At 38.1% G+C, this 17,132-nt stretch overlaps 1 protein-coding gene across 9 annotated transcripts in view; it reads left to right on the top strand.

Moving 5' to 3' along the window:
• FHOD3 (formin homology 2 domain containing 3) overlaps window positions 1–17,132 on the top strand; it is a 387,784-nt gene that overhangs the window by 364,785 nt on the left and 5,867 nt on the right. For all 9 annotated transcript variants that reach the window (XM_027643906.1, XM_027643905.1, XM_027643904.1 and 6 more), the window contains one exon: window positions 1,295–1,456. In XM_027643906.1, the coding sequence (XP_027499707.1) occupies window positions 1,295–1,456 (162 nt within the window). The remainder of the gene's footprint in view (window positions 1–1,294; window positions 1,457–17,132) is intronic.

Genomic DNA, 17,132 nt, shown 5'->3' with positions numbered 1-17,132 from the left:
CACTTTCCTGACTCTTTTTTGGTATGACTGCACATCCAGAGCATCCACCACTAAGTTTCTGTGTGTGTAGTTTATTAAGGCTTGAAACCATGATCCTGTCTAATTTAGAGGTTTCACAGCCCCAATTTAAGAAGCAAGTCAGCTAACTGAAGTACAAAGATGAAATACTTCAAGCTGCCCTGCAACAAGCTGAACAGCTGAAATAATCCATTGAATGCTAACGAGCCATGTGTCCTGATTGCGAGAGTCTGTTTGTATTCCCCTGAAGAACAGCAGAGGCAGAAGATGGGTGAGCCAGACAGAAGCTTGTCAGGAGCGCTATTGTAATACAACTGCTCCTGACAAGAGCCAGGAGACAAGCAGCAGAGCAAAGGCCTAATCAAAGCTGTTGTTTATTGGCTTCAGGGATGTGATATAGATTGGCCTCGTTAGTGATTTTTGGCAATTCTATTAGACCCACGCTTTTGCAAAGCTCACTGTCAGCGTTCACACAGCACACTAGCCTTCAAATTCTTTAAAAACAAAAAGCACACAGAACAGTAGTCAGTAGTGGAGTAACCCAAAGATGTGTCATGCAGAGCTTTGTGGAATAAGGAGTGCCAGATCCTTGGATTTGGAAACATGGCTCACTTGTTTGTTTGTGGTTTTAACCAAAATTGCTTATTTAGCTTTTCAACTTGCCAACAGTTCTTCCTTTTCTGCTTATAACAGAGCAAATGCAGCTGTGCCAGAACACATACAGCTTTGTGATGCAAAGGTGAATTCTTCCTTGTGAAAGGGACAATGAGACATGTCAAACAACACTTCTTGGTCTTTTCATGTCTCCTTTGCACTAGGTTGGGATACAAATGCTCGTAAATTTATTCTGTCTCTCTTTTGGTACAAAGGACCTGTGTTTCTGATTTGCATCAATCCCTAACATGTGCCAGGTCTTCTAGTATCTGTGTAACAAGGGGAGAGGGAAACACACTAGTCATCCTTGGCTTATAGGCAGCCTCTAGCAGACATTTACCAGTTGTATGGTCTGAGGCTGAAAGGAATATAAAATATATATATATGTATATATACACATTAAAATTGCTTTTGAGCTCTTGATTCTCTGCTGATACAGCAAAGAGTCTAGGGTATTATTTAGAAATATTCTTCATTAGGAAAAGTCTTCTTTGGTCAAATTGAAGTTGTGATGACTGAGCTGCCTGCTGCAATTTCCAAAAAAACCCAATTGCAAAACCAAAGTGACTCAAGAGACCTTCTGTCTTTTTTTCCCTTTAATTCACTTGCTGGACTTTTCCAGGCCGTATCGGTTCATGGAACGCTGGCAATGATGATTCACCAAACGCAACAGATGACGCAGCGGATGAGATCATGGATCGCATTGTAAAGTCCGCCACCCAAGTGCCAAGCCAGCGAGCGGTGCCTAGAGAGAGGAAGCGGTCACGAGCAAATAGGAAGTCATGTGAGTATATGGCTATTAAATTTCTCAAAATAAGCAAACATGCAAATATTTATGTATATTGGTGTAGGAACCAGGCCTTAATAGGCAGACGTGCATTGGTAGTTCATAGTTGCTTGAGTGTGTACTTATGATTGGCTTGTGTTCCTCTTACTATTGTTTAAACCATGTTGTGTGCAGTGGGTGGCTCAGTCTTATACAGAACTTGAAATGTCCTTAGCAGTAAGAGAAGAATGGTTTATGGTACTTCAGAGCTGATGACAGTACTTACATGTAACTAGAGAAGTTAGGTCAGGACCTCAAACGGAGACTGCTTAAAATGCTATAACTTTTGGTGAACTGGCATAAAGATTAATAGCTGTATCTGTAGCTGAATTTATTCATAAAGCAAAAAGTAGCTTGAGATATTTCACCTTTTAAAATCTTTCTCTCTCGTGCTGTGTGCTATCTTTCCGCAGCCCTGAAAACAAAATGTCTACTGCTGCTTGGCTGCAAAGTGGTTATAGAGGAGTTTAACTTCCACTGGGAAGAAAAGGTAGCACATTTATAAGGTGGTCTTTCAATGATGTAGTGTGACCATGGGGCTGAGCTGCAGCACCCAAGTTTGAGGAATTTGGTTTCGTGCTTTAGTAAATACAATGTGTAAGAGGTGATGAACTTTTTGGTTTGTTTTTTTTTTTCCCTCATGTGCAGAGACTACTGCAATTACTATGAGAAGGATAAGTATCCAAAAATCATAAGATTTAGTGTTTAGTGTCATTCACCATATGTGGCTTTTTGACTACCTTTCCATCCATCTTTTTAGCATTTCTGGGAAGTTAGGACAAAGAGGAGTCAACAACAGTGAGTGAAAAATGACACAGATTTTCTTCTTTGTGGAATTGTTCTAACATAATGGGTGCTCAAAAACATTTGGTATTGCTATAAACTAGCATGTGCTGAAAGCATATTCACTTTCCCCAACATGCTAAGAAAGGAACTTCTGCATGTGGCAAGAGCAAAGGCAAAATAGACACTGTGGTTAGATGAGCCAGTCTCTAAGCAAAGAAAATGAGCTGACACTGGATTGTCTGTCTTACTTTCTGTCATACACTGTGCCTTACCTCTTTGTGGCATCACCTTCTGCTGCTACCCACTTCCCTACACAGTTCTGGTGTTCTGCACGTGCTGACTGCCCCAGTTGGCTTGTGCATATGAAATAAACCTCCTGTATGTCTGCCTATTTCTGTGGTGTATCCCATGATATTTCCTCTGTTAGCAACACTATCTTCATGCACACACATATCAAAAGTACTTTTTTCCCAAGGAAGCACTTGCTGCAGAGAAAACAAAACAGGATAATTGTGATAAAAATACTATATATTTTTCAATGGAACTTTCTTTTATATTCAGTAAAAACATTAACAGAGGTTAAACATTCAGTAAATGTTTAGGCTGGGACTGATTTCCATTGTAATTAATCATGATACAATCCAGCTCTTTTGCTTGTTTTTTCTTCAAGATCTGGATGAGACTCTAAAGTGGATTAAAAGGCAATTTCAAAACAAATATAAAGTTCAGTAGTTTAGTGTCCCTTTCAGCTGACATCTGCAGACGTGTGGAAAGAGAATATCTTAACTAAACTATTTCACTCTGATAAATAGTCAGTATACCTGGATGATGAACTAATGAAGTACATTAGCTTTAAAATACACTCAGGTGCACTGAGTGGCACATCCACTCAGAAGGCATCTCCAGGAAATGAACAGAGATCAGCCCTTGTTAATGCATGATGTGAGTTAATAAATGAGCAGAAGATATTTCAGGTAGAAACACATAAACATTTTAGAAAATGGATTTTTAGTCATACCTTAATGATTTAGATTAGCAAACACTATGATATTTATCGTCTACAGAGCAAAGAGACCCTACTTTCTGATGGGTTTGATTCACCACCTTCAATCTTCAGGCTCCCATGCACATCTGTTGGCTTTTGCCATGAGCCTGGTATTCAATCTGTTCATGGACATCAAAGAGAAATTCACTTGAAAGGAATGATTTTCTCTGTGCATCAGGTTGCATATGTCTCACTGCTTTCAGTGCAGAACTGGAAATCTTGTCAGGCTTACTTAGCATTCAGCAAAGATTTTAGTGAACATGAACTGAGATATACTTTTAGCAAAATCAGAAACCTAAAAGATTTATATGCAATTGCACTGTAAACATTTCCTGTGATTCAGGCAGAAGGTTCTCACTGGCAAGGGATTTTTTTGCCTTAAAGAACACAGAAAAATGTCAAGTAAAAAAAAAAAAAAAAAAAACAACTCAGGTCATTTATAGGGGAAAGCAGAAACAGGAATATGGAAAAAGTTATGTTCAATTCAGGAAGTAGTTGTGATGGGAAAATGAGACATTTTGACATGTTCATTTGAACCATTTTACCTTTTGTGTTTGTTGAGAAGTATGAACATATCTGGTATGCAGAGAGCTTAGTTAGGTTGTAATGAGGTAAAAGAGTTTGAAAGCTCAGAGAAAGCAGTAGAACTGTAAAATGGAAGGAGGAATAAGTCAGTGAGTCATCCAACAAAAGATAAATGGAAACATATGTATGTGCTAGTTGGAGATAGGAAGGTCACTGATAAGTCATGATATGACTGAAGCTCACTGAGACCTGATAGGAAGGAATTTGTTCAGTGGGAGCTGAAGTGGATTACAGAAGTCTAAGGAATATGCTAAGTGCATAACAACTGAGTTCCTGTGATGATCTGAAGAGAGAGAAGTTAAGTCTGTGTTAGACCTTTACACAGTGGAAGGTTTTAAGGATAAAGTTTGGCAATTAGAAGTACAGTAACCAACTGGAAGTCACCGCCTTATGACAGGTGTTCAGTTACCTGCCTACCAGATGCAGTGGAGTGACATTATATATGAGAAAACATTACAGTTGTATTTTTTCATCAGAAAACCACAGGACTCATTAAGCCTCAGAAACTGAAATGCTCTATGACCCCCCTCAAGGTAATCATTCAAAGATAGCTTCAAGACCAGTAGCAATGGGAAGCTGCTGCAGGTTTAAAGTTGAAAGTTGAAGGTTTTTAATAACGTTATGGGGATCTGTTCAACTTAGCAAATAAATAAAAAATAAAATAATTAGGGTTGCCTGATTCTCCTACAAGGTTAGGATAGCCTTCACAAATGGTGCCATAACAAACAATGAGTGCAAGGGAAAGCTGGGATAAGGAAGTTTTAAGTATCACTCTATTTGATAGTCCAAATTTCAGTTAATCCAACTGCTGAAGTAAATTTCTGGGACCTCAGAAAACAATATTACAGGCATTGCACCAGTAGATTTGGGGAAATAAAAATTAAACCCTCTGTATAAGACACCACCGAGATTTCAAAAATCAGTCAAGAAAGAATGTTATTTAGTACAGAGAGCTGCATTAAAAAAATATTAATATAAGGGAGATAAGGAGAGTTTGCTGTGAAGATTACAAGAAGTGAGGTAAGAGAAGAAATTTTATAAACAATAATGCTGCTTAGAAAGTCACATTACTAAATGAGAGTTTCACACCATGATGAACCAGCCAATTGTGGCAATTGTTCCAAAATGGGGGAGACAAAAGATAAGTCTTAGAGCCACAGCAGCTTTGAGGCAACAGAAGACACATAAAGACCAGTAAAGCAGTATCATTCATAAAATACAAATTTTACTTAAGTACATTTAATTAAAGAGCCCCCCCAAAACTCCATAAGAGAAAATATGGGTGAGCAACTGGCTCACAGGTCGGACACAAAGAGTTATAGTGAATGGGATAACATCAGACTGGTGACTGGTCATTAGTGGGATTCCACAGGGCTCCATCCTCAGCTCTGTGCTCTTCCACATCTTCATAAATTACTTGGATGCAGGACTGGAAGGGATACTAAGCGAGTTTGCAGACAACACAAAACTGGGAGGAGCTGTCAACTCCCTCAAGGTCAGAAAAGCCCTGCAGAGAGACCTTGACAAATTAGAGGACTGGGAAATCACCAACCATGAGAAATTCAACAAGGGAAAGTACTGGATTCTGCACCTGGGACGGGGCAACCCTGGTTGTGCGTACAGACTAGGGAATGAGAGGCCGGAGAGCAGTGCTGCAGAAAGAGACCTGAGGGTCCTGGTTGACGGCAACTTGAATGTGAGTCAGCAGTGCCCTGGCAGCCAGGATGGCCAAACGTGCCCTGGGGGTCATCAGGCAAAGCATCACCAGCTGGTCGAGGGAGGGGATTGTCCTGCTCTGCTCTACTCTGCACTGATGCAGCCTCACCTTTAATTTTGTGTGCAGTTTTGGGCACCACAGTATAATAAAGATATTAAGCTATTAGAGAGCATCCAAAGGAGGGCTGTGAGGATGGTGAAGGATCTAGAGGGGAAGCCTTATGAGGAGCAGCTGAGGTCACTTGGGTTGTTCAGCCTGAAGGAGACTAAGGGGAGAACTCATTGTAGTCTTCGATATCCTCTTGAGAGGAAGCAGAGGGACAGGTACTGATCTCTTCACTCTCATGACCAGCAATAGGACTTGAGGAAATAACATGAAGTTAGAGTCAGGGGAACTTTAGGTTAGATATCAGGAAAAGGTTTCTCACCCAGAGGGTGGTTGAGCACTGGAACAGGCTCCCCAGGGAAGCAGTCACAGCACCAAGGCTGCCAGAGTTCAAGAAGTGTTTGGATGATGCTCTCAGGCACATGGTGTGATTCTTGGGGTGTCCTCTGCAGAGCCAGGAGTTGGACTCAATGGTCCTGATGGGTGCCTTCCAACTCAGAATATTCTATGATTCTACGAAAATAGGAAGATAATGCTGTTTTCTTATTTGTCCTGGCTGTTTATTTAAATATCCATCCCTTAACAGAAAATCAGTCTTCTCAGGTTTAGACTCTTGCTGAGGTGCCATCTCTGTGTTGATCTCATTGAACTGGATGAGTCTGTCTCAGGAGAATGATACAATTCCTATGAATCAGCACTATGAAAAATCATACTTCAGTTAAATAAACATGAATAAGCATATGGAAGATATTTTCAGTAATTCTGGCATACGCAGAGCAACACTTGTGAACTTTGAGCCAAGCAGGCTTATTTTCTGACCTCTGTGAATGGCCATAGCAAGGCTCTGAAAAAGGACCAAGGATTCAACAGTCCTAGGGATTCATTATCTGATTCAAATGCTTATTAAGCCACGGGGTAGTAAAACTAGACCAGCTGACTAGTAATTACCTTAAGGCTAAAACATGAACGTACAATTACTTTCCTTCTTCTTCATGAATTGTTATTATTGGCAACATTCATGCTTGAAAGTGCATCTTCAGGCTCCCTAAAGTCAAGGCAGTGGTCAAAAAGTGGGGATCCTGACTCAGGCTTTCTAGCAAGCAGGTAACTGCATCAAGGAAAGAGCTCTTTAAAGATGGCTTGACTAGGCAGCGCTGTTTGCATCTACATCTGCATCTGACTCTGAATGGTAAACTGTAATGTAAGACCCAGGTGTGACTGATTTTTGATGGTGAGTAGCACAGTGATGGTTTTATTGGATGCTGCTGGTGACACTGCATGGGGAGGTCACAGAAGAAGAGGCTCATTTTCCCACACATGGTTTCATCTCAGAGTGTCTGTATGTGTATGCACTCTTATTTCTCCTAGATTTTATTAGAATTGAAAATCTGCTTTAGATTTCAGTTAGAGAAGTGGGTTTGGAACAGATAATTGAATCTAATTTAATCTAATATCAATTTAATCTAATATTTCAAGGAGATAACTTGATCAAACTTATTTGTGATGTTTAAAAAAGAGAGAGGAGAGACATGATAATGCCTTGTTCTTTTATCAGACTTTGAAATCACGTGTTAGCCTAATAATATACCCTGTGACAGACCCTTGATATATGGAAATATCTCATAAGGATTTATTGATTTATTTGCATAATAGCTTGCAGGGAGTAAAAAATTCTTACAGTCATTATGCAGAAATGGATCTGAAGCACCGCCCAAGTAATCTTGCATCAGACTTACACAAGTGGACCATGGAGGAGATAGGAATTGAGTCAAATATATCTGCATTTTAGACAAATAAACTCAGGGTCAGCGGATTAAATTTGACTACAGAACATCCAAGGTCGGGTATTTCATACTAAATTTCACCTTCGGTAAAAATGAAATAGGGATCAGCATGCTATCATCAGGCGCCAAAACGTGGGAAAGAGCTCTGCCAAAGGACCAGGCGTGAAGACCAGCTTTAGACAAGTTTTGGTAACACATGCAGTGCTGATTTGGAATAAACATGTTTGTAAGCAAACAAAATACTATATGGGAGATACTTGAATCCAAAGGTGTGCATTTTTTGTTGAGCATTCATAGGGCACTTTATTTAACTTTTTCTTCTTATTTTCTTTGGTTTTCATTATTTTTCATTTCTACATCTCTCTACTTACTTTTTCTGGCTTTGAAAAGATACAGAAGTGCCAAAATACCAGGAGGGAGACTATTCTGGTATTTATAGCCTGACTAAAAGTAGGAGTTAATGGAAATTTTACTTTTAAAAAATGAAAACTTTACAAAAAGAAAATCTATATCAAATGCTTTAAAGGCAAGCAACTTCACTTAGAATTTGCAATTAATTATTTAGGATTTTAGTAGCTGGATCCTATCAGGAGTTAGAGGAGGGAGCAGAGTAATTTAGTGAGTGATGCATATTTAGGAACTACTCTTTGTGTTTAGAAAAAGTAAGTGTATCACTGATGGTTTTCAGTATCAAAGTCTGTTTGTTCTTACACAAAGCACTGAGCCTTCAGGTCAATACCCAGTTAATAAAAATGTAATTATTGAATGAAAACAGAATGTGAGACAAAGCATGGCAGCTGGAAGGTTATCTCTATTAGATACCAAGATAGCTGGTGTCTTGGATGCCTTTTTAGTAATATATTCTTTCATCCTTAGGATGGCAAGATCTTTGCAAAAATTGGAGAACTAAACACCATGATCTACAATAAATAAAAACACTAACAATAAATTAAAATTACTAATAATAGATAATGAATGAATAATAAATGCAGTTGACTACAGTGAGCTGTAGAAATTGATGTACCTGAGCAGGGTGAGGTCTGTGTAGTCCTGTATCTCATCTGTGCCAGAGGCCAACATCAACAGCTATGGCAGAACAAACAGGAGAGGATACAATCATAGAAGCATAGAATCATTCATGTTGAAAAAGACCTCCAAGTTCATCAAGTCCAACCTTTGATCAAATACCACCATACTGGCTATTATGTGGCATAACCATTAGCCACTAAGCTATTAGTTGCATAATCCATAGCACTTATCTTGAGTTTTGATAGCTGTAAATCAGTGTATGTATATAAAGTATGAGGCTGAATAGCTGGTTGCATATTTTCAGTTTTGTCCATTGTAATTGGTAGCATATTGACATATATAATTGTGATTGTTGATATTAGTACCATTTCTAAGTTGGTACACATTTATTTATAAGTGTTCAGTTTCTGCTTTACTATGTTTGTTTTGGGGGAGAGGTTATAGCTTTCTTTTAAGATATCTGATCTTGACAGACAGGGGTAGACATTCTGCTTTTTGAGTGTTCAAATGTATAGTGCCTAGATATTTTGTTGGCAGTTTCCATGAGTTTCAAACTGTATCTTTCATACCTAAAGGTTTGTTCAAGAGTGTTTGCCTGGCCTCAGCACCATAAAGGATACTTGCAGTCATCCTGTACAGTTCTACATTATGTAGCCTTCAAAACAAAAGGTTTTTTTAAAGGTTGGTTTAAAAATCTAGTTTGAAAAATTGCTTGTAAAAGAGGCTTATATTCATTTTCCAGTTACTATTTTAGAGGAATCTGTAAGTCATTTCTAGAATGAGTTTTATTCTGATAGAATTATTTCTTCTGGGGCTCCTAGCTCAAACTTTCTGATTGAAACACCTTTTTTTTTTTAAATAAATAAAGTCAGATATAAAATTAACCCAGCTTGTACCAATAAGTCATTCCTTAAATTTACATTGGATTCCAGTACCAGTGTTAGAGATACTGTGGATTTTAAAATTTGCTCAAAACTGCACAGCACTGTTTTAATACAGCAACTGAAAAAAGGATGAGAAGTCATTGCACTGATCTGGAAAGTCAGAATTAAATATGCAATGTTTACAAAAAATACTTATCTTTTATCCCTGTTTATTTTAGTTTACAGGGAGAAGAGAGAGATGAATGCTACTCAGACATTCACATGTACATGTATGTTACATTACCCAAGCACAAAGGACATGGTTTAGGAACAAGGAAAAAACTGCTGCTATAGTGGGTAGTCCTAGTGATTTTAGGGTGCCTGTCACCTCATGGGACTGTCCAGGTAAAGCCTGTGTCCCAGCAGGATTTTACAGCATAGGAAGACCATCGGCATCTCCTTGTGCTGTGTTTCTGACACTGGGAGAACCAAATGCAGCTTCCCATGAGCTTCTAGACAAGGACTTACAAGTGCTGGAATTTGTCTGGCCATCTTTTCTTGGCCACATGGCACTTTTCTTAGTTTCAGGAAAGGCCATCCTGAAGGTAATGTGGGAAAAACTAGCAGGAGATGAGCAGCTGATAAAGAGCAAGTGAGGTCAGTATTATATGTAGGAAATAAAGCTGTTCATGTTCACAGGTCACAGAATATTGGCACTGACATTTCTATATAAATACTTCTGTTATGGTATACAGTTTAGGCACTTTTTCAATTGTAGTTCTGTAGAAAAAAACTAACTTTACTTCATTTGTTTGCATCTTACAAGACATACAAATTGTTGGTTTCACTTTTGCCAGTTTGCCATTCACTATATCAGTGAATTCATCTTTGTTACCCTCTGTTTTCATTTTAATGGACATATTTTAAAGGTAAAGGCTTTTGAATTCTTGACACAGGATTCATTCCCAAAATTAGGATATCTAAGTTTTAAGTATTAAAAAAAATTTGTATGGTTGAGTTGCACACCATTAGTCCAAAGTTATAGGATATGTATTTTGTTTGCTTTCTTTCTATATTAAAGTGACTTTCAAGTTTATCTCTGGTCAGAAATTTACTCATTTACATTATCCTTCCTTCCTGAAAGCCGATGATTCTCAGTATCTAAGTAAGAATTCAGCAGCAGTGAGTATTTGACTGACAAAATCGCAGAGTTCTTATGCAAAGCACTTCATCTGAGAACGAGAAAAGGCAGGCAAGTACAAGGCGGCTATGCAGGCTGCCTTACAAAAGAAGTGCAGTAACAGAAGCGATCTCCTGTGACTTTCAGGAACAGCCTGGAAGCTACCACAGCTGCCAAAGAGAGCCCTCTGCTGCCACCAAGTAGATTAGCAGAAGGGGTTGGAAAGGCAGGGATTTGCGTGGACAGGACTGTCAGAACTGTTTGGAGGAAAGTCTCCCTTAGAAGGTGAACAAAAATGTTTCACACAAAGCTATTTTGCATTTATCTTGCCCCCAGCACTATGTCCAAGAAATAATACGTGTATGTATATATATGGCTTTCTCTAGGTAGAATAACGTCAGCCAATTAATGTAATTTCAAGATTGTTTTAATCAGTTATTTTTAATCTGATAGGTTTGTAGAGATTTTGCTTCTCACTGTTTTATTCCCCAGCATGGATTCCTAATGGGGATAATTAATTTGCATTCCACAGATCCTAAGTGGTCAAACTTGGTCACAGTCCTCTTCCAAGTCACTCTCCAAGAGACACCGCCGTGTTCATAAGCCTGATCTACCCTTCTAGTGGGTCATTTTAAAATTCCAAATGGAATGTAAGGATTACAGGCCTGAAACACTTAGGTAGTTTATTTTTTGTATCCCATCTCCTGCCTTTTTTTGACTTGTGCATTGTTAATATTTAGTCTGGTCTTGAAAACAGTATATAGTGCTTACATGCAGATTCAGTTCTTGGTGAGCTTTATGCTCTTGATGCTTTTCCTATTACTAGTGGAATCGTTTCTGACTGGTGAAGTTAAGTGGGAGGAATTATGAGAGAGGTGGCAGCAGGATTGCTTTTAATAGTAAGTCTTTATAGTGGAATTCACATAACTTCTGAAAATTAAGGGGGTTTTGTCACAGAAGACTTTCAAGGACAGAGCTAAATCTTCTTTTCTGCTCTACTATTGGGATCATGTAAATGATGATCTGTGAAATACATAAAGTTGGAAACTTTAACAGTTTCAACTACATATTAAATATTACTTTGAAACACGTTGCTCTTCATGCAACCCAGGTTCTCTAAAGCAATGTTATATTTTGTTCGCTATAACATAAGCCACCTGGAGAAGAAAAACAAGTAAGGCTTTCCTTATGAAGTGCCAGTTTGTCATTTTCCACTGCTAGACTCCTCTTTATGTCACAGCCACCATAACTTACACCCAGAGGTGGTTATGAACTACAGAACTTCTTGTTAGGAGAGACTTGTGCCATCTGTGAAGTGCTGACAGGACTCAAAAGCAAAGCTGCAGGGCAGTAGTAATACATAATAATGTGTTGTTTCCGTGAGCTTTCTATGTGGTTGACCCAGACAGAGACCACATTTCAGTTTTCTGTAATTTTTCAGAGAAGTGTGTGATATAATCCAAAAATTCACCTACAAATCCCCAGAAGAAAATCTCTACACACAATGTTTTAGTATTTCTACTGAGCATTTAAGCCTACTCGTATTCAGCAATGATATATGCATAATTAAACATAAGTATAACTTATATAATCAGTGGCATAAAAATGCAAAGACAGAAAAGGATTAAAATAAGAAAATATGAGCAAGATTGTCTGGATTGAATTTTTGAGTTGCAAATTGCCATTTTGGACTCATTGGAGTAAAGTCCAAGAGAATATGTTAAATGCAAATATATGAGAACATAGACTACCTGTGCAAGATGGGTGTGGATAGGTAACACAAACCAAAACTAAGATACATTAAATGAAATGAGGTGATGGAGCTGGCCTGTATTGTCTCATGTAATCTGCCCTTCCTGCTGTCCTCGCTGTGTAATTTACAGACACATGGAATTTTCTTCATTCCAAATCAGCAACTAACAGCTACATTACCTTTGCATCTGGGACTGTGGGAAAACCCCGTGTCTGCCACATCTTTGCAATAGGAAGGACACCCATTCTGTGACCACTTGAGCAGGAATGGTCATATCTATTCTGCTTTACAAGTAACTCTTACAGATGTAAACACACATGCCAGAAGCCATTGCAAGTGCATGAATAAATGGCGCCAGGCAGACTGATCTTTACTATTTGTTGAGTCTTAAAAAAAAAAGGTAGGGAGAGAGGAAGTTAGAAATTATATTTGCTCTTTAAAAACACAACCAAACCCTAGATAATTATATTCTCTAACAAAGCTATGCTTGGGGAATTACTCTTTTTTAAAACTTTTCCAGTGTAGTGTGAGGGCTATGTATCTGTGTAGATTTTGACCCAACAGGCAGAGTCAAATTCATCGAGTTCATCATAAGCACACTGCATTCTGCCAGGATATCAAATAAAATTCTAGATTTCATGATTAACAAAGAGTATCATATCCTCTGACCCCAGAAAAACAACATTTAGTTTCTTGGTTATGGGATCTCAGCAGGCCTTGCTTGTGACAAGAGTAAAAGTTATTTTCTTTCTATGTTATATTTCTTAAGCAAATGTCTTAAAAATTGCTTGAAGAACCTAAAAGGTCATTTGAAAGTCTTATTTTTATTGTCACTGCCTCCAAAATACATTCCATAACTCAGTTTAATGTGATCTGCAGCAGGCCAAGAGTTTTACAAGCCAAGATATTATGTCTAGTCCAGTTAGAGAGATGACAGAGTTCAGTGAAGCAGGGAGAGTGAAGATCTAGTTTGAGAAATGCAATTTTGCATTGCCTATAAAACATGGAAGGAAAATATCTCCCTACATTCAGTTTTGACGACTGTGTTCATGACCTAATGTAGAAGAACCCTACCAGCACTTTATGAGGAAATAGACAGATGACTGGGCGCATCTGTTTAACAGAATGTCAAGACAAGGTTTACCCACCTCCCTGCTCTTGTAGATAACTCAGCTTTCTCCTGCCTTCTTCACCCACAAGCCTCCGTATTCCACAAGCCAGTGCAGAGAATAGTGGGGCTTGTTCTTATGCTACTATGGATATACTACTGCAGCCATCCATTGTATCTTCAGATGAGGAAATTGTAATTTGTACTGTAATTGTACTCTAATTTATACATATTAGGTATAACTTTTATATAAAGAGACCCTTTATCAGACTACCTTCATCTGTATATATTACTTCAAATTACAAGTGGATTCATCTGTGTCAGATTGGTTTGTTGCATTGTAGGGACAAGAATTCCCTCATTTGAGTCTGGATCATGATTCTGTCAGCTGTTATCCTTCCAGTTGCCTGTTGATGATGGACAGCTTTAATCTTGCCAGTAACCACTGTACTTTGCAGTATTTGGCCCCACCCACTTAGTTTATACAAGTCAGCAGCTGTCAGTTTTTGTGAGAATTATTCTGTCACTGAAAGGATTCTTCACATCTTTGCTTTTTATTAATTATTTTCTTGACAGTATCGTTATGACCATCAAAGTCCTACATTGTTTGGATCTGTTTTCTCCTAACTGCTGGCCTTAAAACCTTAGGTTACTTGAATATGTTAGATCCAAGTTGTCAATTTTTTGTATTACAGGAGAGCTAAGTTAGAATAATCATCTGAGGGATATATTGTTTAATGACAGCTGCGTACGTCCCAGCAATTCATTGAGTATTGTCATTCCTACTTCTTTTGCAGTAGCACAAAAAGTATAAGTCTGGGGTTAGCCTCTGTGGTGTGAGTCATACAGCAGACAGAACAGAGCACTTGTCCTTGTCACATGCTGCATACACTATTTCTTTTCCTCAGTCACCAAAGGGTTCAGGCACAAGGACCTCAGTCTAAGACTTTAGTATGTTTGATAGGTAGGCATCTGGAGTTTCAGAGAGATATCTTGTCTAATGTAAAGAAGATTCCTTGTTTGTTTCATGAGAATGGTTCTACCAGGGTATTTTAACTCCTGATTATTATTTCTGAATTGAGAAATGTAATTTTCTTCAAAGAGACCTATATGTTTTTGTGAATCCATTTGGCTTTTCCTAGTAAACTAGTAATCCTGTCGCTCAGGCTGATGAAGGAATTTAAACAACTCTGTTTTGCTGGGTGGAAGTTATAGAGGCACACATTTCCTTTTCAGTCATTAAATACAGTCTCAGTGCAGTTATTTCTGCAGTAGTAACTGTACTGACCTAAAGAAGGTTGTTCTAGATTCATCTTGTCATAAATAAGAGCAGAATTTTACTTAGTCCAGTACATAATCAGTTAGCAGAGTACCTCAGTTCCTATTAAAGTTTACAGACAGGAATAACGATTCTGTTCTCTTCCTATCTTACCATCTGACAAGAAAAAATAGCTTTGTTTTACAGTGGTTATTGTGCTCAGTTTGCAAATGCGAGTGAGTGAGCGTGGTCTGAGAGTTGGGGATATGTGTGAGGGCAGTCATGAATACATTTGGTTTGACACTTCTGCAGAGGCATCTAAAACTTGGAAATTTGTTCTGCATTTGGTTTTCCAGTTCACTTTTGTGCCAGTGGGAAGTTTTCTAGACAGTCACCCTGTGAACGTGAAGCCTCCTGTATGCATATTTTTTTACATGACTCTACTGTCTGGTGGCCTAGCTAGCTAAGGTCCATGTTTGGCTGCGTGTTATAGAGGGTATGGCAATGCAGGCAGCTAAGCAGGTGAACTGCAGAGGGAAATATCTTTGCTTCTAATATGACAGAAATGTTTTTACTGCAGCTTTCTTGGATTTGTTCTTCCACTCATGATATAGTTTATTTTGATACAGAAATAAGCATTGGGCGATTCACTGAGACCTTAAGACCCTAAGACCCTAAGGTTTTTCTCAGCTTGTGTCTAGAAATTAACATTTGTCATCATGGACATTTGGATGTCAAATTTGAGATGTCAAAAAGGGTGCCAGTGATGAGGACTGACTCAAAAGTCCTTGATGGGTATTTTTCACCAAGAAGACCAGAGCATTTTTTGAAGTTTATTTCTCTTGTGGTAGTACTTTTTTAGTCTTTCATAATCTTACCTTTATCAGTTGCATTTAACCCTGTAGTGCTTTAAGCTAAGTATTGTAAACTTGGAAGATGTTGCTGATGAATATGGTAGGAAAAAATGGGTATCATAAAAAGCTGCTGTGCAGACTCCTGGTGGTGTCTAATAAACATGCAAATACTGTAGGGAAAAGGGGTGGGCCTTGAAAAACAGTTTTCAGCTGAGTTTGGTAATGGAGGAACAACTACACACGTGACATTTCCAGCTCATTTGATTAACCTTGGTAACTGATCAAAGTAGTTTGACTATCAAACATATTATCACATTCATTCTACCTGCATGGTATAGAATATTCAACTACACCATATTCTTCCTTTATCTTATCCCTCTGTTTTCTATGCCAGTCCGTTCCCTTGTCTCACTCCTGCTCAACCCTTGAGTGTGACCACCCAGTTTCAGTTACATGAACTGAATGTTTCAATAAGTTAGAGGTCTTAATTGTGCTAAATGATAGTAATGCAAGAAGTCCTTGACCACTATTTGCAATTGGTTTCTCTAAGATTATTTGCCTCCAGACTTCACTATTTTGGGGTTCCAACTATATTCTGTTCAACATTAAGTCACTGTTTATGCTTTGCATGCAGCTTAAACTTCTCAATTGGCTTTTTGTACTTGAGGATCATCAAAGTGGGGAGTGAACACTAAATTTGCATCTTGAATTAAAGCCCATCCACCTGAAAATCATGGCATCAGTAAAACTAGGAGGACACTGATGCTCAGTGTGTACAGTCACACAGTCACTTGTTTCTGAATAAAAAAGGCAATCACAAGTTTTAAAACTTTTATGTCAGGGCTAGCATTCAGAATACTTTATATAAAATTAATAAAAACAATTTTGGCCTAGATTTATCATTTAAATTCAACTAAAATGCTACAGACTACTAATGACAAATACGACGCAAATAGTGCTCATTTGGGGGAATGTTACAGAAGAAAGGGGTGCATGTATGAAAACAGTAGTTTTAATGATTTGGATCAACTATAAACTAGTTAAGTTTTTAATCTTATACCTTTTGGGGTGGGTTTTTTTCACACATTTAAAGGGTCTCATAGGATTTAATAGTGATAAATTCAATGGAGCCCTATAAAGATTGCAAAGGACTTTTAAAAGGGTCCTTATAAAACTATAAAATAATAGGGCAGATGATACTTTCTATGAACTGAAAATCAACTGATATAATCTCAGAGAAAAAAAATCTTGAAATGCTGTGGTGTTTTTCCTTCAAAGTTTTTGTTGACTAAATGTCAAATGACAAATGTCTTTTTGCCTGACTGGAGTTGCTGAGTACTTGATGCTCCCATGGATTTGCCATAGGGCATTACTCAGTGTTTCTGAACTTGAGTCCCTGAGTACATAGCAACTTTTGATTTGATTGAGCTTGCATGTTAATAGGGTTTTTTGCAGGTGAAAGTCTTGTGAAATTATCAATTCTAATTGTTTGCATTTTCTTTGTTGGTTTCTTTTTGTGTTTTTGTTTTGGTTTTGGGGTTTTTTGCCTGCTTTTGGAATTCATGAC

This window comes from Corapipo altera, unplaced genomic scaffold (assembly GCF_003945725.1).
Source record: "Corapipo altera isolate COAL_440 unplaced genomic scaffold, ASM394572v1 24b, whole genome shotgun sequence".
Classification (NCBI taxonomy): Eukaryota; Metazoa; Chordata; class Aves; order Passeriformes; family Pipridae; genus Corapipo; species Corapipo altera.
This window is presented reverse-complemented; position numbering and strand designations above follow the sequence as displayed.